General features: G+C 38.6%; 1 protein-coding gene across 3 annotated transcripts in view; it reads right to left on the bottom strand.

Moving 5' to 3' along the window:
• Positions 1–22,826, bottom strand: part of FRRS1 (ferric chelate reductase 1) — a 32,269-nt gene that overhangs the window by 5,695 nt on the left and 3,748 nt on the right. The window contains exons 1-16 of one of the 3 annotated variants that reach the window (XM_040610026.1): positions 17,141–17,441; positions 16,228–16,367; positions 12,275–12,370; positions 9,531–9,726; positions 9,184–9,320; positions 7,937–8,031; positions 7,137–7,287; positions 6,114–6,293; positions 5,132–5,230; positions 4,472–4,619; positions 3,847–3,963; positions 2,906–3,021; positions 2,532–2,618; positions 1,481–1,578; positions 1,258–1,316; positions 398–541 (exon numbers count right to left, since the gene is read on the bottom strand). In XM_040610026.1, the coding sequence (XP_040465960.1) occupies positions 398–541; positions 1,258–1,316; positions 1,481–1,578; positions 2,532–2,618; positions 2,906–3,021; positions 3,847–3,963; positions 4,472–4,619; positions 5,132–5,230; positions 6,114–6,293; positions 7,137–7,287; positions 7,937–8,031; positions 9,184–9,320; positions 9,531–9,726 (1,627 nt within the window). In that variant the 5' untranslated portion in view covers positions 12,275–12,370; positions 16,228–16,367; positions 17,141–17,441. Of the gene's footprint in view, positions 1–397; positions 542–1,257; positions 1,317–1,480; positions 1,579–2,531; positions 2,619–2,905; positions 3,022–3,846; positions 3,964–4,471; positions 4,620–5,131; positions 5,231–6,113; positions 6,294–7,136; positions 7,288–7,936; positions 8,032–9,183; positions 9,321–9,530; positions 9,727–12,274; positions 12,371–16,227; positions 16,368–17,140; positions 17,442–22,826 lie in introns of those variants that run through there. The other 2 variants (XM_040610024.1, XM_040610025.1) reach the window with 2 other exon arrangements.

The following is a 22,826-nucleotide window of genomic DNA, read 5'->3' as shown; positions in this document are numbered from 1 at the left end:
CCAGCAATTTGTCACAATAAAATGCAGACATAATCTGCATGACTTAACCCGGACTTCACCTATCCACCTAGAATCAAAATCATGGCAAACACTGATAGATTCTTGGAAAATACTTATGCATTTCAGTCTGTCCCTATGAAATGTGGTTTGAGAAGTAAGGGGCTACTATTTAAAGTGGCAGAAAACCTTTTTTTCTAGAACACTTTGGTCTTGACAACTGGTATATTCCCATATCAGTTTGTACAGTAGATATGACACTATTACTCGAGAGTTATTCCCTTTCAGCTTCCAAAGGGAGGAAAGCCAAAGAACTCCTCCTGAAATTCAAACCACTCCAGCATTTTTTGCACATCTTCAGCAAACTAAGGTAACAACAGCAGTTTCATTGGATTTGTACCTTTACGTATGAGACAGTAGCTGTGTATTTCCAGAAGAACATCAATGCCGACATGCCAAGCTACAAACCCAATCATTGTATAGGTGTCCCACGGGTCTGGTAGGTCAAGTGCTGGTAGATCCATTCCCAAGAACATAGTCACCACTAGTCAGTAAAAACAAGATAAAAAGACGCTAAGAGTGCTGTGTCAGGGTAATTAAAAAAAGCGTTCTCGACACCTTTGGCAATAGATTTTCCACGAACTGCTTACTACTTGGGGAATGAGGTTAAAAGGAGTCCATGCAGCTAAGAGATTTTTTTTTTTTTTTCTGTCAGTGTGAGGGGTAAGGCATGGAGAAAAAGAGGCGGCCAAGATAGGGAACTACACAGGATGAAAACTATCACAAACACTAGCATTTGTGACTATTAACAAGACCACAGCCACCACAATATTTGTGCTTAAGCTGCCTGTGGAAACTTGCCACTGTTAATAGAATTAAGCCCAGTCTGGTTCTGTAAGTGAGTTTCCCCTCTCCCAGTGTTCAAATAACATCGAACTATGTTACTGCAAGAATACTACCCTCAAATCTTCTAAGATAAAAAGAAATTACTCAAGATAAGAACAGGTCTTCATTACAGAGATCTTTCAGATTTGTCTGTAATCTCTTGGGTTTTATATAGCCACTTTCTCCCTAAAGCTGTGGCCTGATGGACACTTAAATTTAACACAGAAGATGGCCAGCAAGAAAAAGAATCTTCAAAAATACCTGGACTGGATATCCATAGATGTTTTAGACAACCAATAGCCCAGACAACAAACAAAAGTCCTTTAAATCTCTTCAAAGGGAGTTGCATAGTTATAACTATTAACGTCTACTCACCAGCTAGTATTCTAGCTGTTGTACCAGTACTCCAGTGAAACCAGTTAAACAATGGTCTCCTACAAAACAATTAAGAGCATTTTATTGATTCTGTAGCTTGGGATATTGAATCAAAGAACATTATTACCTATTTTAAAGATAACTTTTCAGAAAAAAAAAAAAAATTTTTAAAGAAACAGTCATATAACTTGCGGCTATAACTTAATGAGTTAGTTGTGAGTACCTTGGTGCATGACGAGATGGTCTGAAACCTGCCATAAGTGGTTGAAAGATTGTCAGAGCCATCACAGTACAGCCGAGATAGGGATGAAAACCTGCTTGCTAAACAGAGAACATTTTTCTTTAATATCATACCTATATAAAGATACAGAAAAAATACCAAGAAGTTGATAATTTTATTTATGCTTGTGTTACTAAGTTACAATAGTGGAGTAACACTGTGTTTAGACTGGCAGAGGTGACAGGACACAGTAAGCTGCCCTGCAGCTAGATGGGAGATTGTTCTCCTTGGCAGGATGAGACGCTGGTAAATTGGCCCAGGGTTTGTCTCATCTTTTTGCTGTATTGAGAAATTCTTCCAGCTGAAGCTATGCTACAAGCTCTTCATCCTCAATTCTGAATCTTCAGGAGAGGCCTGTTTCATAACTCCTCCCAGCACTGGTCTCCCCTCTCACCTTATCTGTTCTAATCTTAATCCTAAAACATCTTATTCAATTTCCCTAGTTCCTAACTCATACCTGTGGCCACATCATCCCACCTTTAACTCAAATATTCTCTATACTTTCCAATTTCTGATATCATTTTGCACCAAATATTGTACAGGTCACACTAACAGGTATACAAACTCTATCTCTCTCATGTTCCAGACTAAGCTTAATCACTGGATACAGTTACTCAAGTCCAAGTCCATAACAACATTTATTCCCAGCAGGTTTACCACATTAATAAGTCAGTTGTCCCATCCTTACTCCCCTCCCAAATTCAAGTTCTCCAAGGAAATGGGAAGACTTATCTATGTACATAAAGAAAGTGTGAGCAAGAACTTTATTTAAGAGAAAAAGGAAGGAAGGAAAATACTGAAGTTTTTCAATTGTATTTAAAGGAAACAACATTCTTCTGTGTTGCTAGAATTTGAAGTTAGCATACTTAAGGACAGCTTTCACAGCAATTTCCACAGCAACAGTTGTAATGCTTTAGTCATCAGTGGACCTCCTTCTCATTCATTTGGTCCAACCTTTACATTTAAGTTAAGCAAAACAGAAGCACACACTTACCTGGCTCCAACCTCCTCGGTATATAAAAGGCAACACAAAAGAAATGCTTGTAAGCATGACCGTGGTCAACATCAGCATACGATGTATCTAGAAAAGTCAAGTTTGCTTTTAGAAACTGTACAGCTTTCTTAATACACAGTTAAAATACATTTAACAGATCTACAGTTAAAGATGTTCTTAGTGTCCTCTTTAGACTTTGCTTTTACAAGTGAAGTAGACAAACTTCTGATTTGTAATGCTCCATTTTTTAAAATTAAAGAAAGAAAAAAATCACACCAAGTTTAATCTCCTATTTCTTGGATCTAGCAGGTTTACAATTCTGCTTACAATAAAACCACAAAATACAGCTAGAGATATGTGGAGATTTTGCCCACCTGAAACCACATCTCCTTTCCAAACAGGAATGAATGAGACCAGACAGGTTTGAAGAATCGTGCAACAATAACACCAATACTAACTGTGGTAATCCAAGCAACGAACATCAGCACTCCTGAAAATTGAAAAAATTACAAGGCAAACATGAGTAATTTAGCTGCATAATACAGCTTCAAAGACCATGTAATAGTTTAGTCCATACGCATAGACGCAGAATTTACCAGTGCTAAGTTTTTAATCACCTGATTCAGAGTACAACTTTATAGCATTTATCTTGCTAGAGAGCAGAAACATCTACATAAAAGATAATCACACTATGCCTACATACCACAATAGAGCAGCTCTGGCTACTGTGTATTTCATATGCACCAGTACAGCCAGTATATACTCATAAGAGATACTGTTCTGTCACCAACTTTGACATCAGAAGATAGAAGTTGACATTTCATCCTCTTTTTAAATCCCAAACTTAAAACAATTAAATTTGTTTTACAAAGAATTAGTGATAGTTCTCTCACAGGCCTGCTTTGAGGTCCAGTACCATGAGAGAAAAAATTCTTATTAACTTCAATAGCTCTAGAATATCAGTTGAGGGGTTTCTCATTTCAAATGGCATTAAACCAATAATGCAACTAGAACAAATTAAACTAGAGAGTAAGAGGTAAACAGGAACAAGTCGTAATTATAAATGTAAGAGAAATGGCAAATGCAGTTCATTTTCCTGGGCAAAAAGAATCTTATAACGCTGTTCTTGAAATGAAAAATTATTAATAATTTACTCTGTCTTCTCAGCCTCAAATCTTGCTTGCTAGCCAACAGTACACAGAACATGAGGGCCAGAAAGACAAGAATAAATACCTACTCTACAGTAATAAGGAAAACTTAACTCCAGTCTCAGCAAGTCTAGAACTGAAAGATACAACTAGACATTGCAGCTTACCATGAGCCTTGATGAGTCGTGGGGACCGGGAGCCTCCAATATCCTGAGGAAGGCCTGTGACATTGTACCTTCCGTTGGTGATCAGAGGCTGACGACGATGTTTGTGTATTAGTCCACCTAAGCAGTGACAAAGTGGTTTATATATAGCTGATGAAAGCCACTGCACTTGTGTGCCCACTCATTTATGAACGCATGTTCTGTTGTGACCACTGAACATATTCATACAAACTAAATGATTAAGATGTCATCTAAGCTGTCCTGTGTAATCAATGTACAAGAACAAACTCACCCCTCTACAGGAAAGAGTTTTCTTCACTACATGCACAAGATGTGAAGAATAATTCCCTCTGATGCTAGTCTCGTTTAAAAGAGATGGGGCCAGCTCTCAAGAAGCTACCAGTTCCTAGCATCAAGAGGGCACACAAAACACATATATCAATAAGCTTACTACAACTTCCAAAAGCAAACCCATGATCCAGAGAGGTAAGGATGACTGGATTAAGTTCCTCATCCTTGGAAACCTTAGTTCAGATACTAATTCTCAGCTAAGCCATACCTTACATAAGGGTTACTAACTCATTTAGAGCTGTTCAAAGAAAAGCCACCATATGTAAGTCAAGTTTACCTTCACTAGCTTCCCCATCTGCCAGAAAGATGTAGTAACTGGCATCCAGATTAAATCTGGCTTTATAAGAAGGAAGACGAATATTCCTTCTGAAAGAACATTGAAGAACACCATCCACAAGCCTCCATGACACATCTTCAAGGGGATTCTGTGAAACAGGATATATTTAATACCTAGTCTTTTCAGACTGGCAGAGTAATTGGCTTGTAAGTTATCCTGCAAAAGACAAGAGCGTCACTGGTGCACAAAGATTGGCGGTGATATCAGGGCGGGAGAGGGGGCGATAAAAGTCTCTTGCATACCAACTTAGAAGGTATGTCAGCAAGTCAACACTGCAACATAAGGGTTGAACTTATTACCACCAGTTTTTCCAGCTTATGACAATCTCCCCTACCTTTCAAACCTTCCAGCCAAGAGACATCTATTGCAACTGCAGCCCTAGCAAAGGGACAGAGTAATAATGGGCATAGCTCCTCAACAGAGTAAGCTCACACCACATGACTTAATTTTGAAAATTAAATTTAGACTTCCAAAGTTTAGTTTAGATTTCCACCTTACTATTTACAACTGCTATACAAAATAAAAGCACAAAGCAGCAGCATACCATTCATCATCTCAAAACTACATTTGTCAAAGTGTCTTTGTCATTTTCAAACGTACCTCTGAATCCAAAACAGGAGGACTTCGCCCCTTCAGATAAGCAGCGCTTACATGAACATGATGGTCCTCATTAACACACAGATATGCATCATCACCACCCTGGAGAGAGTTTAAAAGAAAAATGTATTTATAGCCTATTAAAAAAACCACTACTGGCAGTCTCCGAAAGCTTTTTGATTTAATACATGCAACAAGATCTGAGACAGATTTCTCTAGCTGTCAAACTATTATTTCCCAGCTTTCAAACACTTCAATATTACAGAGAAACCACATTAAGTCAAACAGATGACACATAGTAAGGCACACTGATTTACGCTTCCTTCCTCCCAGGGTAACAACCATATTATCAGAAGTTTCTTTAATTATTTAGAATTTATTAAATTAACCAGATAAGATAGAGATGGATGTTGATGTTAATTAAAAATCCTTTTTAGTTAAAAAGGTGTAAAGGTATTGTTAAGAACCAAGGGTTCTTGAATTAGGGACATGAATATAAACAGCATTTCGTTTGTGTAACAGTTTATGGATTATGCATTTGTCAACAGCATCATCCCTTAAATATAACACCAATTAGAAAAAAGGATCTCTAAACACTTTTTAAGATTGAATGGGGTCACTCCTGTACAAACAATGATGAAACGTAAATGGTATTCTCGGCTTCTGACAGGTAAGGATTTTTGGCTAGGTAACAAAGATAAATGGATCTAACCAGGAATTCCAGTCAGCTACTGTGCAATCAGACAGGTTGGATTCTGCTAAGGCAGATATCCACAGGGAAATTCCACTGTAAATAGTCTGTCCTGAGCTAAAACTGAACATCCACCTATAAAAGGCCACCCGTGCTTCAGCACTATGGCAGAGAAGTTACTTTGTGTGACATCTAGCCGCATTTCAGTTTCCCATATGCATGTTTTGCTAGAATAACATTCAAACTTACATTAAGATCACAAAAGCAACTAAAACAGGAGAATAGGACACTCACCATCCACTGGTCATGGGACAATGCAAATGCTAGATATCCTTCACTTGGACCACTCATTTCAATAAATACTGAACTCTTCTCTTGTTGGAAGGACAGAAAAAAACAGGAAGTACTTTCAGGATCACAGTTTGAAGGGTTCCTGATGCAGAACTTCATACTGCCACAATGTGAAGCATCAAACTAGACAATTAAGGAAACAAGTTGTAAGCAATGAGAGTTTCTCTCTTCTTCCTCCCTTTCTACCCCATTTCCAGAATAAAGCATACAAGGAATAGCAAAGAAATGCTATCTATGTCTACCTACCAATCTCTTAACCCATTGCTACAAATAACCCAGGACTAGTAGGTAAACTAGATAGTGCATTTCAAGCTGTACTTTTACTCAAGTGGAATTTTAACTTTAGAGACATTATAATAGAATAACTTTTGACAGAAAATCAAAACTTTAGAGAAACTTCCCCTGGTTTAATTTTGAGAGAGGTACTATCAGCTGTAGGATGAAGGAGAAAAGAAGGGAATACAAGTTTTTAACTTCCTTTTTAAAACAGGAACTCCACTGATGCACAATGAGAAAATACATGGATTAAAAGTCATGCTTATTCTGGATCAAACAGTGATGCTTGCTCAATCCATTCAAGAAACAGTATTGGAAGTCAGTAACACAGACTAATTCATAGAAGGATGTTTCTGAGCCTGCAGTTATTACATGTGAAGTAATCAGTCAAGACCAGAGCAAGTCTTTTCCCATCTCTCTTCCCAGGTATGCATAATATTTTCTGACCACTAAGTCCTAAATGTTCTGTAAAACTCCTGATCCATGTGGCATGACAACATTTAACCCACATAAGTTCAGGCAACTCAACTAACACAAGAGGATAGCTGTCCATGTTCTTAGTCTCTGATATCCAAGTTACTCATCCATCATCTCTCCCTTTCTGTCATTAGGCTGTATTGATGTGATTTCATTAAATTCCATTGACCACAAGCATTACAGATAGCCTTATTTAGGTTTATAATTACTTACTGGCTTTGATAAATAGGAAACCGGGTGTGAAGTTGATAGAGCCACTGATGTCGCATGCAAGGGTGTTGTTGGGGACAGTGCATTAGGCTGAGAAATGATGGGACCAGGAATCTTCACCCAGAAAATCTTGTATTTCTTCACAACTGTGGCTCTTAAAAAACACAACGCACAGAGTCATTATTGTATACATCAACAGCTGATTGTTACTTTAAGAAAAAAGAAAAAGAAAGAGGAAAAGTTTCTATAGTTTGTACTACTTATCTGTAAAATCCCCATCTTTATGTAGATGTCTACCATTTTAGGGATTAAAGTAGGAAAATATCTCAGTGGAAAAATAATTTTAAAACATACTAATGCATGCTCTACTGGACATAAGAAACATTCACGTCTGTAGCACAGATTACAACCTCAGAGAAGAGCTGTATAGCTTGTACCCAATAGCTTTTATAGTACTGTAACTGAAAGGTATATCTACCATTTTGTTAGATACAAGCACAGAAGAAAGATTCTTAATACTGTATATTACAGGCATGAGAAGTGAGCAGTTAACTAGAAATATTAAAAAAACGCTAAAGAAACTAATCTCTGAATCCCCTTCTACTCTCCCCACAAAAACCCCCAAAACAAAAATCAATATAATCATCTCCAAGCTTTCCCTACAGAACAAGTGTCTGAATCAATGTAGACTCTGCAGCAAGCAAGAGGTGTGGACTTTTCAGGCCATTAGTCCAAGGATACTTCTCAGTTGCTGGCCACTATTTTGACACAGGTTAAACTTATTTGCATTTTAATAAACTTACAGAAACTGTACACGTCTTGGTGCATCTCCAGGAGCAATCCAATAAACTTTTATGTTTTTCTTTTTTGCTTTACTTGTGTGACTGACAGCTGAATTCTGAAAACACACAAATAAAGGGTTATACAGTGGATATGCAATAAGGAGATTTCAGTCATCACAGGCTGCAGCTACACAGACACTGCACTCTTGCACTGCACAAACCCAGCACAACTGGCTTTTCCCCAGTCAGTCGTGATCCAACTTGAATGAAGTCTACTACTGAAACTTACACATACTAACAAACTTTAATGCTAAAAGGAAGAACTAGAGGTCTTTCAATCTAGAAAACTCCAGTGACGAGACACAGGTCCCTGCACCGTTTATGAAGAATGGTGTAATAACACTCCATTTTTTTTGACAGTAAGATAACACTCCGATTTTTGATAGTAAGAACATGAAGGGACAGTGCAACGATTGTACAGAGACCAGAACTAGTATTCCAGAGGACAAAAAGCAAAAGTAGTCTTGGGGTCAGACAGTTATTCACACAAGATAAATCGATCAGACACAGCACTGAACTAAGTCCTCTGTGCACAGAGGGCACAATCCAGAATCCCCATGGCTCTACAGCACTGATGAATGCACTACTTGGATGCCACTGGGGGACAGGTGGCAGAAGTGGAGAGAAAAAAATACATCTAGGCAGACTAAGAACTTTGTCCACACTAGCTCAGATGACACCATAAATGTTCATGAAGTTCAAGTGGGTTACTGAAACACTGGTCAGAGTTCACATCTCTTGCATGAGGCAGAATCAATTTATCTAAAACTGATATTAAGATTGTGATCTAACCTGTTACTATGAAGGCTCCACTAACAGTAGCTGACAGAGCAATGCTAAAGATAATAGCCTATTCTAGCACTTGCTTACAACAACTGCCCTACGCTTTCCTTCCTGTAAGACATTTTCTCTGTCCTCAAGCATGGAAAATGACTGATGGCTCTTCTCTTCAAAGCAAATAAAGCATGCCCTCCTCTTTTTAATATTAAGTACAAAAATAACCAGGAATACACTAAGTTCATTGTGCACAAGTAAAAATTATGTTAAGAAAGCTGCATCTTCCTGCAGCAGTCAATAGCTACCTAGTCTGACAGAGTTGCAGTGAGCTATGCCTCTATACTGTAAGTTGGACCAATTTTGTGAGACACTGAGCTCAAAGATTACTAATATAAACACCTCAGTGCCTGATATCCCATTTTACAGTATACCTTGGTACGGCCACATGTCAGAAGCTGAGAAAGTCTCCGGTCAGCTAACATGAAAGAACCAACTGCAGGGCTATCCAGGTGTTCTGCATCCCGGGCTTGTATGAAAAACCCCTCAAAATCTGGTCCAGACAGAAGCACTGAAGCAAGAACAAAGATAAAAAAGAAGTTGAAATATTCTCCAGAGGAAGAATGGAATATTTCAACAATGACCACCAGAAGCTCATTTTACAAGTACTGAATGACTGCTAAATGGATCAACCTGAACAAGATTCAACTGCTTAGATAGAACTACAAAGATAGATAGAACAACACAAAGAAACAGTAAATTAAGCTCCTCAGCTACATACCTTCCATGTTGTCCCCTGGTTTAAATTCAGTCCCATTCACTGCAATGGTATGCTCAGGTGACAGCCTTGGAGAGCTACCATGACAAGGTATCATGCTAGTGCAGGCTTCTCTTACTTTTCCACTTGGATAGCTATGCATGGATGCATAGAAGCAAATAAACATCCAAACACCAAAAGCAAGGCCAGGCAGCTCCATCTATATAAAGTAAGAGTCACAGGCAATTTTACAGGTCACCACTCATCTTTAGAAGAGTCAGTTGAATACTAAACTTTAAAAACATGTTTAAAACAAAAGTATGCATGAGAAGACACCACTCCCAGCTGCAGAAGCTAAAAGTAATGTGCACTTCTGATAACTGCCAGACTTTGCAAGAATGTTCACAGATACCATATCTCAGGCCAACAAGAGAGTACAGGTAATAGATGGTTCCCTCCATCCACTGGATGATTTCTCTCAGTGCGTTCTGACACAACTTTTTAAATTTCTTTTGCTTACGCCTCTCCCATTCTCTCTCTCAGAAAGTCCAAGTCCCTCAAACATCTGCACAGGAGAGATGGATCTTAAATGTTTCATTGATGTATAAACATCCACAGTACTGAGGAACTAAACTGCTAGTATCAAGCCCACTCTTTTATTAATCATAGCTCCAAATTGTGCATCATTACAGATTGCCTTTTGTTTCCACAACTCGTGTCTATTTCTTCACATATGACAAATAATTCCCAGGTAACAAGTTCTTCTTTCTGCAGGGAAACTAAAGATGTCAAATATGAGAAAGACTTTATACATGCAAAACAGTGTGAATTTGGTATAAAGATTTAGACAAAGTAACATGCATGTTTGCTGCAGCTAAGCACAAGACTTTTCCTTTGAACTCTTTCTTTTGGATATTAGGCCTCCAGACAATTAGTCAAACAATATCATTGCTTGTCACACTCTCATTAAGGGAATAGTATGCACAAAAAACATGTGGGATACAAAGAGCCTAAACCAGTTACATGAACCCCTAATCCCAGCATTCATTATATAACGTTTTGCTTTGCTACAATACTTTTTTCAAAAGAGCTGTGGTAATTGTTTTGTTACTCAGCAGCACACAGGGTTTACAGTTGTATTGTTGTTTACACAGAACACCTTAACCAACAAGAAAAAGCATTTGCATGTCTAAAAGGCCAGGAGAACAGAGATAAACTTTCTTTAAATCGTTAGGCACAAGAAGGGGGTTATCAGCTCTTGTGGAACATATACCAGGCAAATAGGTCTGCTTTCTGGAGAAGCCATGCCCATTTTGCACCAAGTGATAAGAAGCATGAGGTTATGAAGTTCCCTGACAGCATGCATGGACATGAGGATAAAAAAGGTACAGAGCCATTTCAGACTGAACTTTGATACCCAAAAAAAGTCAAATGAAGACAAGGCGTGCCATTAGTTTTACATGCTCTCTAAGAGTCATCGGTATTAACTTTTCCAAAGTCCTTGTACCTTCAGTGCTAAAAATCCACAATAGCCAGGGCAATGCTACATTTATACCTCGACATAACAGCTCCTCAACAACTTTACAACAGTAAATAGAAGTAAATAGAAGAAAAATTCAGAGGGTAGAGGGGGTGGAACAGTTACATTTCAGGAACTAGAAAAAAAAAGAGAAAAAAACCCCCAACAGTCAGCTCCTCCTCCCAATTAATCAAGATTAAATTGTGATAATATCTTTAACTTCTTGTTAAATTAAGTTCTTCCTTCTAGTTCAAATACTTGTCCAAACTTGTCCATTTTATTCGTAAGGTAAAGAAGCCTAAGGTTCATTGCAATGGTGGCATTAAAGCAGTTTTACACATACACCAGTGAAATCCTCAAAACAAGTTGCTGGCAGAAGAGATAAAGCTGCATACCACAGAGACAAGAAAAAAAAAAAAAGTAGTATTCTAGTTTAAGTAACAGAGGATGTGGTAGGGATTTAAAATGAAACAAGAAATATTCTTTGGCAGACTCAGCCAACTCAAAAGCTGGCAGATGAGAAAGAAGAAGAAGCAGAGATGAAACTACTGGAAAAGGCCAAAATCTGAAAGTAGTACTGTACTGAAGAGCAATTTTTAAAAACATTTTTTATTTTTTAAACAGTTAACTGTAGAAGAGCAATCTTCTCTATGCATGTTCAACGATAAGGGCTAGATCCTATAAAGAATAACAATTTCCATATTAAAATTTTGCCTTCTTAATCAAACAACACTTATTCAATTGCCTTGAGAAGTCTCTTTCCTCCTCTAATCTGGAAATACATTGTGGTACTCTACGTTCTCCACTTCCACAGCAAAAGAGGCAGAGGGAACATGGGAAGCATTCTTCTAACATCAGTCATTCTGCAGTTGAAGCTTCATTTTGTATTTTTAGGAAACATCTCCTCTAAAGCATTACTGCAGACAAAACAGGTAAATAGTATAGAGAAGTCAAGCTCTAAGAAAGTATTCCTTAATTACAGATTAAAGAACTCTGGACTGTAACTCAAATACCATAGTAACTCTCTTTTTATTAGACAGCAGAATTTCACATTTAAAATAGTAGTCTGGAATAGCCAAAACCAGATGTTCTTCAATCATTCATCTGCTGCCTCTACTACAGCTAGGATCTTACTGTGCCTCCCTACCTCCTTTTACAAATGCACATATACCTTTGCCTTTCAGCCAAGACCTGTTCAAAACAAACCTCATACTAATCATAATGTGCAAGAAAGACAAGGGCACAAAACCTGAATATGCAGGATGGAAGAGGGGAAATCCAAGAAACAGCCAGAACTTCCTCATATATGCAGGTGAAGATTTTTCCTTTAGCTCTAAAAAAGTACCTATTATAAGAGCACAAAACAGTACGTCATGCCCTCATGAATATGACAGTCTGGCCAAGAGAAGGAAAAAGTGAGAAGGAAAGCTGAGCACCTACCACTAGTAGTTCAAAAATGAAAAATATAAAAAAAACAACTAAGGAAGATACCTAGTTAAACTAATGAACCAGCAATAAGCAACTCTGAGAAGAGAAAATAAACAGTATCTTTATACTCAGGCTGAAGATCAATAAACAATTATATTCATCCTCAGCCAAGTATTTGCACAATAAATCATCCGCTTTGCCAAAAAAAACCACCACCAAAACCAAAGCCAACCAACCAAGTAAGGGCAGCCACTGGTAAGCAACATGTCACTCCTATGTAAAAGTCACCTTTTCTTCTGTAAGATTACATGGTTTCCTCTCTTCTGATTTGAGTTCTACAGCCACGATAGTGTTATTTCCCTCCAAGTGATCTTGAGAGGAATGACTGCATTGTTAGATATTTAGCACGTCATATATACCACAATGCAGAACAGTTATTTTAAATTGGAGTAACTAGCTTTAAAATTTTAACTAACTGTACACAGAGGTAAAGGAATCAGGTTTGTAATAAGTGAACAAACTGCAGAATATGTGACTTTTTTCAGATATCCCCCTTAGCAGGAAAAACAGAAGACGACAACTAAATCTCACAACTACATACAAAAGTACAACCCCAAACAAAAAGTGTTAGGATTAATGGCATAGAAAGGATTTATTACAGAGAGGTTAGGTTCAGGAAAGTTGAAGTGTCATACGTGAATCGTGCTTAACCTTACCACAAAAGAATAAATGCCTTTTAAAGAATAAAGTAAAAATAAAAACAGTTTTCTGCCTGTTATTAAGAAGGACCCGAGAGACTCAAAGCTATCATATCTTATAGAACTGTTACTCTACTATTCTACTCGTCCCAGAAATGCAGCCAAATTAAAAACCCCACAGTTAATCTGCGTGCCAATAAAGATGAATCAGCACATCTCCACAAAATCACATTTTCTAGATAAGGACATAAACTGTGTCAAAAACCTTAAATCACCAAGTATTATCTCTAAAGCTAGATCCAAAATTTGAATCCATGTTAACTCAAGTCTTGAGGTGTGTAAGCTGCAGAACTGCCTGCTATTACCTACAGCATTTGAAAATACCCTCCGGTCCTTACTCCTTGCTAGATTTTGCTTGAAAACTGTATTAAGAGGCTTTGGCCATAGTGCCTCATTTATAACCCTCTGAAATACAACTCATTGGTGACAGCCTACAGATTAGCAGTCAAATTCCCTGTAATAAAGAGGAATAGAAATAATTGACTTCAAGACTGAAGCATAATGATGTTAAAAAAACATAAAAGATAATTCCTGCAGCATTTTTCAACAGGCAGCTCTCCAGTGTTTTTGTTAACTTAATATCATTTGAACAGCCTGGAAGAACAACAAGAAGGGAGTTGAGTTTAAGGATTCCTGCACTATCCAGTCACTTGTTTTCCAAGATAAATGCATTACACTGAAATGCTTGAGTTAACCATGGGCCTGAGAGTACATACAATCTCCTTCCTCTATCCTGTCTGCATGTGATAGCATGCATCAGTAAATGCACCAGTCAAGGTTGCAAGGATGTGCTACAGAGCATACTAGCTTCATAGCCAGAACGAACACATAGCATTGATTGTTGATTCTACTTTATCTTGTACTACACACACTTTTCAATACATTATATACTACCAAAGATAGCATAAGATCCAGAAGGCCTTTCTCTACAGATATACATACTAGCGCATACCACACCATTACAATATAAGACGGTTATTCAAACCACTGTTTCATATCTTTCCTTAGGATGGAAAAAAATATTTTAATACTCATTAGTTTGAAGCATGACTGCAAATTTGTTAGTCTCTCCCTCCCCCTTCCTACTTAAATCTTCATTATAATACATAACTCAAAGGCCCTGGCATGAAAGAAAGCTTCAGAACAAGCTTGTTCAAAGAAACTTCTTCACTACCTGTAATTCTAGTGGTGTTTCAAATATCATGTCGCTCTTGGGGCAGAGAGAGGGAGGAAGATAATTGTGTACTTGAAGCCATTTCTAATACAGCCTTCTAATTAACAGAAAGCAAAATAAAAAAAAACCAACAGCAGTCATCATCTCATCACGCTTGTCTTAGCTGGGCAAAACACTTTAGAAAGAAGTGAAGCTTTCCCAAGGAAGCTGAGTAATCAGAATGTCAATATTTATTTCATACAGAACTTGATTATAACAGTAAAATTCAATTTAATACAGAGATTGCTCAATACTAACAGCTGACTTATAATCTGAAACTTCAGTCAAGCATTTATTGAATTACACTACCAAGTTATTTTATATGTTTGCTGGGCAGGTGAGAACTTAAGACAGAAACAGAGCTTTTTGTTAGAGCACCCTTTTTTAGGAACTTACATTGCATACAACCCACCAGAAAACTGGAGGAAGGTCACATAGAAAAATCAGAACAGGTGTCCCAAAGGTACTCCACTCATGGCCAATTATTCCAACAGTAGTAGGATACAGAACAGTTACTTAAATAAGAGCAACCAAAAAAAAAGTTCAGGTATTCTGGAAAAGTGAACTAGAAACAACCATTTCCATTAGTATGAATGGAGATGAAGTAGCTAGCATTCTTCATACTTATGATGAACTATAAGACAAGAACACATCTGTGATAATTCAAACATTAATGGTCAAAGGCCAAGGTAATTATCTGTGGCTTAACCTCAAGAGATTCTGCCTGGCAAGGCAAATTGCAAAGAGAAATACAGGTTTGCTCATAAACGTTGAAACTTCACAGAAGCTGGTAGCAATGTAATACAGCTACATTTGTCTGAACATTTAGAATTTATCATCCCATTCATCCAGGAGTGATCTCCTCCTCCTCAGGAGGGAGAAAGAAAAAATAAGAAATGGCTGGAAAACAAAACAAAACAAAGAGAAGTGCTACAATTTCAGGAACAGAAGCTTTTAAAGCCTGAAGCAATCATACCAAAATTTTGTGAGAATCTTTTCGAAATATTTAGTATACATGGAAAATTGTTCTCCTGGTTACATCTTGCAGTCTTACAGTAACTGGATTTGGATAAATGAAGAGCAATAAATTACTCCTGCTTGTGTTGAAAAAACTCCCGCAGTCCCTGTAGGTATTAACAGCTGAAAGAGCCCTGGTAGCCTAATTCCTCAAGAGCACAATGTTCACACAAAACCTCAGGATCTCTTCACAGAAATTTTCTTTCAGCTGTTTAACAGAACTTCATTAGCTGCAGAACACAACATCTAAAACTAGTTTCAGAGAGGAAGAGCAGAGGAGACGCAAGGCAAATATATTGCCAACTCAAAGATACAAAAACTAGCATAGCCAGAACTTTTTCTCTTGAGCATCATCAGACAGGATGGCAAACAGAAAAGGAAACAGCTGTCTAAGGTGTATTAACGCTGAGGTGTCTAACAAGGTGTATTAACAGAAGGTGTTTGAGCTGTGCCCTTTTAGAAACATACTCTTACAAAGCAAAAGCGGGCAGCCTTGCTGTCCAAGAGTCACCTTCCCTCTGAGTTCAAGAAAAGAGCTTGGGTTAACTTCTCCTGCTCATTCACAACAGCTGGATTGAGCAAGGGCAGAAAACAAGCAGTGTTCACATTCACAGTAACTCATTACTTTTAAAATACAAACACACATACACACACCCCCATACCCACAAGACAAAACATACACACCTCAGCCTTGTGGCCTTTCTACTCAGGAAAGGTTCAAAGAGAACTTCAAGGCTTTTATATTTCAAAATGAATTTTTATAACAGTTTAAGCATAGGTACTTACCTTACAGCCAGTCCTGTTAGTGATCAAGTCTGTAAAATTACCATTGGCTTTCTACTTATAGTAAGACAACTTCTATTACATGTAACTTCCTCTATTTGGCTTGCATCCAACAGTATCGACCTTCATCAGAGGAAGTTTGTCTGAAAGAAGAAACAGCAAACACACACAAAAAAGAAACATTTATAAGACCATTCTTCACTTCAGGCACACATTCCACACTGCTTCCCAAGCTAAACCTGTAAGACCAAAATGTGTGAAGTTGCAATGAAACATTGACCCTGCAGCTTCCTTTACTTTGTCAGGTGTGTATTTCCACAGATCTCTGAAAGTCTCATATTAAGTAATAATTTTAATTATCTTCTGATGCAGTTAGGAGGAAAAAACTAACAACAAACAAGCCACAATCTCTGATACCTTCTTTCTCAAAGCACAAGTTGGTATAAATTTGCAGCATGGTTTTAAAGCTTATGTGCTTACTCCCTATCAAAGAGACACTATTTTAAAAGCGGGATAAGCAATCTTACAAAGGAATGCAATAAGTTTGTCTTTTTTCCATATATCCCACTAAGAATGAACAAGAGGCAAGGATTTTGCCCTGTTCAGTTCTTTGTTTATTTACCTTTCTGTTGGACAGCTGTTCTGCAGATAATCTTTAAGGCCCCAGCCTTGCAAAGTTTATCTATACAAAGAACCCAAGGTTGCAGGTTGACCTAAATATGAATAGTTTGTCACCCCAGCAAGCAAATCCCACCACAGGATCAGCACATTTACTGTAATAGTTCCCATACAGCCATCTCCTACACACATTAACAAAGAAATGAAATAAGTAATATTCATATAACATTAAGACGCAAACAAGATGCAAGAGGAACATAGTTGGTGTGGCTCCCAGATAAAATAAGCCATAGCTTACCTTTACTCATCAAAGCAAGCCAGCTTAAGAGTTTTCTCTAAAGCAATTCAGAAATGCTTGCATGACAGGCAGCAGCTACATGGTGCTTTAAAAGCTTCACTAGACTTTAATTTGCTTCAGAGCTACTGTACATATTCTATTAAGCATATACAGTTTTCAAAAAGCTTGCAGTACCCAGGCTTCGAGCACTCACTATCATCAGTTCAACCCAAGCGCCCTGGAGCTACTGCACCTTCTCAGCTAAGGCAGCCCTGCACCCTGCCCTCCGGCCCCGGTCCCGGTCCCGCAAACAGGGCGGCGGGGCCCAGCCCACCCCTTCCTGCGCTCGGGCCTCCCTCCGCGGCAGCGGTCGCCGCTCCGGCTGCGGGGCGGCCCCGGCACCGCCTCCCGCCGCCCGAGGAGGCGCAGGGCCGGGCCGGGGCGGGCAGAGGCCGCCCCCGGGAGCGGGGCCCGCCGACGGGACGGGCTGCACCGCACCGGGCCGCACCGCAGCGCCCGCGGCCAGCGCTCCGTGCTCTCGCGTAAGCCGGGCCCAGCGGGCACCCCCGAAGAGCTGGGGTGCCGTGAGATGTGTTAAGGGCGAGTCATTTCTTTGCCGACCGCAGACGCCGGCGGTGCTGAGGAACGCCTCGGCTCGGTAAGGAGAGCCTTGGCCCGCGGGATTCACCGGGAGGCTGTCCTTGCGAAAGCGTGCGGAGCTCACCTGCGGCGCTCCTGGCGTGCTTGCAGGTGTTCACGTACACAGGTTTGCAAAATCAGGCTTTTCTTATCAAGAAAACAAATAAGTACTGGCTATAACTGGGCCTTTGCTGGCAGAAACTGCACTGACTTACATAGGCTTCGCCGAGTTCTGTTTTTCTTTAGTTTAATTGCTCACAAATCAAAGCAGCACAAAAAGACAATTAGTTAATAAAAATCTAACAGGAATTTTGCCCTCCCACAGAACAGAAATACTGTGTTTGCATTGGCAAACACCTTGACCGGAGAGATCTGATATTTTTGTTGCTTATTAGTAGGTCCGAGCCATTAAGTTTAACCGTATTTTCTTTAAAAAGTATTGTCTACTAAAATACAGCACATTTGTAAGTGCTCTGTTAGTGCCCTACTTTTTTCTCAGCTTCTATAAAAGCAGCATTAACCTTAGAGGTACTCTGTAATAGCATATCATAAGATATGTTTAATGAGAAAAACAATAATGAACTACTTTGCCTAATAAGACAAATTATTTCACTGTTACGCTTGTATTATCTTGCTCATGGAAGTCATGGGGAAGCAGAGATCTCACTAAGTACACAGCAACTGAAGAAACATAACATGTAATCAATAGTGTAAAATTAAATATGGATATTTCCCCCTAGCTGGGGGGAAAATATTTTCAGTTTACAATAGCCATTCATGGAGCCCCCAAAATATTAAAGAGTTTAAAAAAAAAAATGTAAGCCCAAGTACGTGCATACTTCATTAAGTGCTTGTGTATTTCTAATTAATTTATGCTGATTAAAACCAGCCTTCCTTGAAGATACATTATTAGTATGACAAATACTAACAAATACATTTACAGTATGAAAACTCTGGTGACTACGGCAACCAATATACTTGTCAATATTTAGGTTCATAACTTATAAAGATTATAGTGGAATTAACATCTAAGTATTTTTAAGATCTTATTTTAGGGTCTTGGCTTGTTGACAGAATGGGGTGTATACTTCTGAAGCATTGTTATAAATATAATATATGGAAGTAATTTCCTCATTAAAACCCGCAAGGAGGGATGAAAATGCAAGCTACAATTCTGTTGGAAACTGTAATTGGAGTTTAAGAAAAAAAAAAAACACTTATCTGTGAACGGCAAAGTGGGTAAGGGAGGGAATACTATTTTACTTCTCATTTTATAGCTTCTCATATTTCAGACAGTGTCAGTTATTGCCAGAGAGCTACAAAGCAAGAAAACGAGGAAAACACCAAGAAAACCAGGAAAAAACTCTGAGTGCAAGTACTCTTTCAGCATAGACAGTCACGTCTGGAAGGACTCTTTTCAAACATACTAGTCTCCTTGAAAGACAAAATCATAATCAACAGTTCCATAGCCTTAATGAAAATACTTCTATGCGAGAATACTGTATGCTAATTTGTTAAGTGTTTATATCAAATATGTAAAAAATGCATTAGGATATATGAACTATAAAAAGTCTGCAGATGCATCTTCTTTGTAAAGTGTACTCCAATTATAGTACTATTAGTGTGTTCATAATAATTCTGTATTTACTGCAATGCAGAAGTTTTTAGCTTAACCATATGATCAGTTAGGGACATAGAGGGCTGCAGGCTGGTGTTTTAATCTTCCTGCAAGCCTGAAGAGATAAAGGCGTGTAATCTACTACTGAACTGTGTCAAAGACAATGACTTTAAGTGGCAAATGAACAACATAACATCTAATATGAAAAGAAGCTGATGACTTTTTTTTGGCATAGTTTGTTACAGGACCTCAAGGAAGTAACTGAAAGCTTGTAATTCTGAAAGCAACAGCAATTTCATAAAGGAGACTTCATGGTGAGAATATAAAGGGGAATTTCTGCTGCTTAAGAACAGAGGAAACAAGTGAAATACATATAATTTTGAAAATTAAATATTGTGCAGTCTAAGGCATATACTGATAGCTATGTCATTTTTTAAGCCCAAAGTAATATTGAAAACAATAAGCCATTGAAGCTAGGTCTGAAGAGAACCTGTGTTATTACATGGCTCCTTCTAATCAGTTTTCTTAGGTATTAATCTAACTATACAGCAAAACTGTGGTATTTTAGAGGGTCACTCCGTGCTCAAGTTTCATATGTGTGCACTAGGCAAATGGTTTCTCTGTGCTACTGGCAAGATCATCACTGTAAAACACTGCTTGAGTTCAAGTGATGTGCAAAAAGGCTGCATGCCTATCAGATTGTAAAAATTTTTCCTATCAAAACAATTTGCATATGCTTTTTCCCCCCCAGGAGTGTGGAGTCACTGAAACACTCCTTACCATCCAAAAGTAGATAAATCATGATAAAAGTCACAATGTAGGATAACTTTTTTTTCCTCCATAATTAATTAATTATTTTCCCTTGAGCTTTGGCACTGTTTCATACTTACCTATTTTAACAATTGACTTACTGTTAACCTACAAATTAGATAAATGTATTCCACTGACCTCCAGAAATATTCTTTCTAGGTATGCTTCTCTTCGGTCTTTATTCCTCTCTACGAATCAGCCCTTTCTACTTATACTATTTTTTAATATTTTTTTTTAAGTCACACATAAAAATTCACGCTTGGAAATGTATTTACACGAAAACAGGTATTTCCCTAGAGGTAAAACAAAAGCGCATTTTATGGCTTTAAGTCAAATACACTAACTAGCCACCTGGGGGCATTAGCTGCTAAGTAAAATAAGGTTTTCCATTCTGGACCACACAGAAACCTACTTTCCTTTTATATCTCTATTCTGACACATCAACAGCTGAAGCACGGACACAATAACTTTCTACCAAAACGTGCATCGACTTCGATTTGAAGAGGATTTTTTCGAAAAAATAGTTCCTTGCTTATCTGAAATGAAAGAATTAAGTTTGCTTCCCTGATAGCAGTTTGAGCCAGGTCTGTATAGTTGCTATGATGCAATCATAACTTACCACTTCTCCGAAAGAGTTTCCGCTTAATTCAGCACACAGCACAATTAAATCAATGGATAAAGGGCTGCAGTAAAATCATTTTACCCGCTTCAAGGGATGTGGGCCATCACTTTATCTGATGCACACTACTTAAGTTTTATCTGATGAAACTACTGAATTATTGACTTTACTGAGTTTTCTATGTTTCACCATTTTTGCAGTGCTTTTTAAAATTATTAATTTTATTATATCAGCAAGGTGTGATGAGATCCTATTATTCTGTTTCACAGGGAGCAAAGAGCTTGCTGGCAAAAGCATTGATCTGTAAGTGCTTCAGTTTAAGCCTCTTTAGACCTGACAACACAATCTGTAATGTGAAACTACAAGATTAATTGAAATCTAGTACAATCCTCTTCCACATACTAATCAGTTTCTTTGGTAGCCAATCTCAATTTCATTCTGCCCTACAGCCTTTTTTCCCTCTTTTCTTTCATTCAGACTAGGATCTAATTTTACCACTCTTTTTGATCTCACCTCAAGAGGTCCTTTCACAGACAATCCCCTTCCAGTTTTTCACCTTCTTCTCAGCAGCTCTCAGTTTGTCTCCTTCATGGCTTATAAATGCGTTCTTTGTTCAGACCTGCTATGTCTGTAGGTTTTGTGGTTGCAATCATTCTGTAAGGGTGATGCAGGATGCACAACGCTGTTAGATGTAACAACATGCTAGTCAGTACATGCCCAGTACCTCTGTGGGGGAACCATGTGGTGATGTTTGAGTATGGTCCATAGGAATGCTTACAGGGATTTTAGTTCTTTAGCAAGTCTCACCTAAATGCATGCAGAGACTTTTAAAAGCTAATAAACTGGTCAGACTGGTAAAAAGCATATCCAACACAGGAAAGTTGTGAGAAGAGTAAGAGACAGAAGATTGTTTCATACCAGCTTTCAAGTCCTGTAAGCAGCAATCTTCATCTGATGAGCACAGGGGAATATCAAGTGAGGTGTAAAGTGATGCGGTCCAGAGATGCTGTGGAAAGCTGCCCCCTGCACAGCCAGGAGCACATAGTCTCTGTGCAAGCTGGTACCTCCAATGAAGTTCCAGACTTTGGAGCAGGGGTCCTCAAACTTTTTGAACAGGGGCCTGGCGTGCGGATGAAGTGGCAGGCAGTCATCTGCGGCTGCGTGGTTTCCTCCCCCAGCCCCCGGGGGAGCGGGAGTTCTGTAAATACCGGGGGCCGGATTGATGACCCTGGGGGGTTGTATCCGGCCCATGGGCCATAGTTTGAGGACTTTGGAGGAACCTGCTGCACAGCACTTGCAGTGACCCAACAAACACATCACTGACATACTCTGAGGCAAAATATCAATACTGCACTACTGTATGAGACAGCGATTCCTTCACCAACAAGAATCCAGTTGGAATGGAGAACCAGTGGTTTGCGCAGAGGTAAGACACTCTAAAAAGCTGGGCAACAGCAGCAGCAGTTTGTCCCAACATAGAGCAGTAATTCCTAGCTCCTGTCAGTTCATGCAGGAGCCACTGCCCAGTTATGGGCAAGCTACTTCTGATGAGCGATCCTAAACTCGAATTCATGGCTAACCAAAAGATCTGACAACATCAATAAGACCAACATTTAGTAAGGACTTTGAATTTCTGGTAGCAGCATTTGGTGATGGGTCAACTGTAAATGCTGAATTAGGTGCACTGATTGCTATATAGCAAAAGAAGATTTGTTAGTCTGAATTTTAGCTTTGTAGCATTCTGGTGTGAACCACTTTTGCACCACCTTCCCTACTCTTCCTGCTCATATTTAACTTAGTGGTAGCATGCAAAAAATGACTGAAAAGAGGCCCGAGACTGAAAGGGATTTGGCAATGAGAAATCAGGAATTTGTTGCAAAGCATGAAGATTAGGAAGACATGAAAATTATCTTTTAAAACAAATGCTTGCTGTAGTCATACATTTGGTGAAATATTTTCCTTCTGCAACGTATCACAGCATGGTAGACTGTTTAAATTGCTAAGGCTTGAATTCTCTCTGT

This window comes from Falco naumanni, chromosome 11 (assembly GCF_017639655.2).
Source record: "Falco naumanni isolate bFalNau1 chromosome 11, bFalNau1.pat, whole genome shotgun sequence".
Taxonomy (NCBI): Eukaryota; Metazoa; Chordata; class Aves; order Falconiformes; family Falconidae; genus Falco; species Falco naumanni.
Note: the sequence above shows the minus strand (reverse complement) of the source record. Positions and strands in the feature narration are given on the sequence as shown.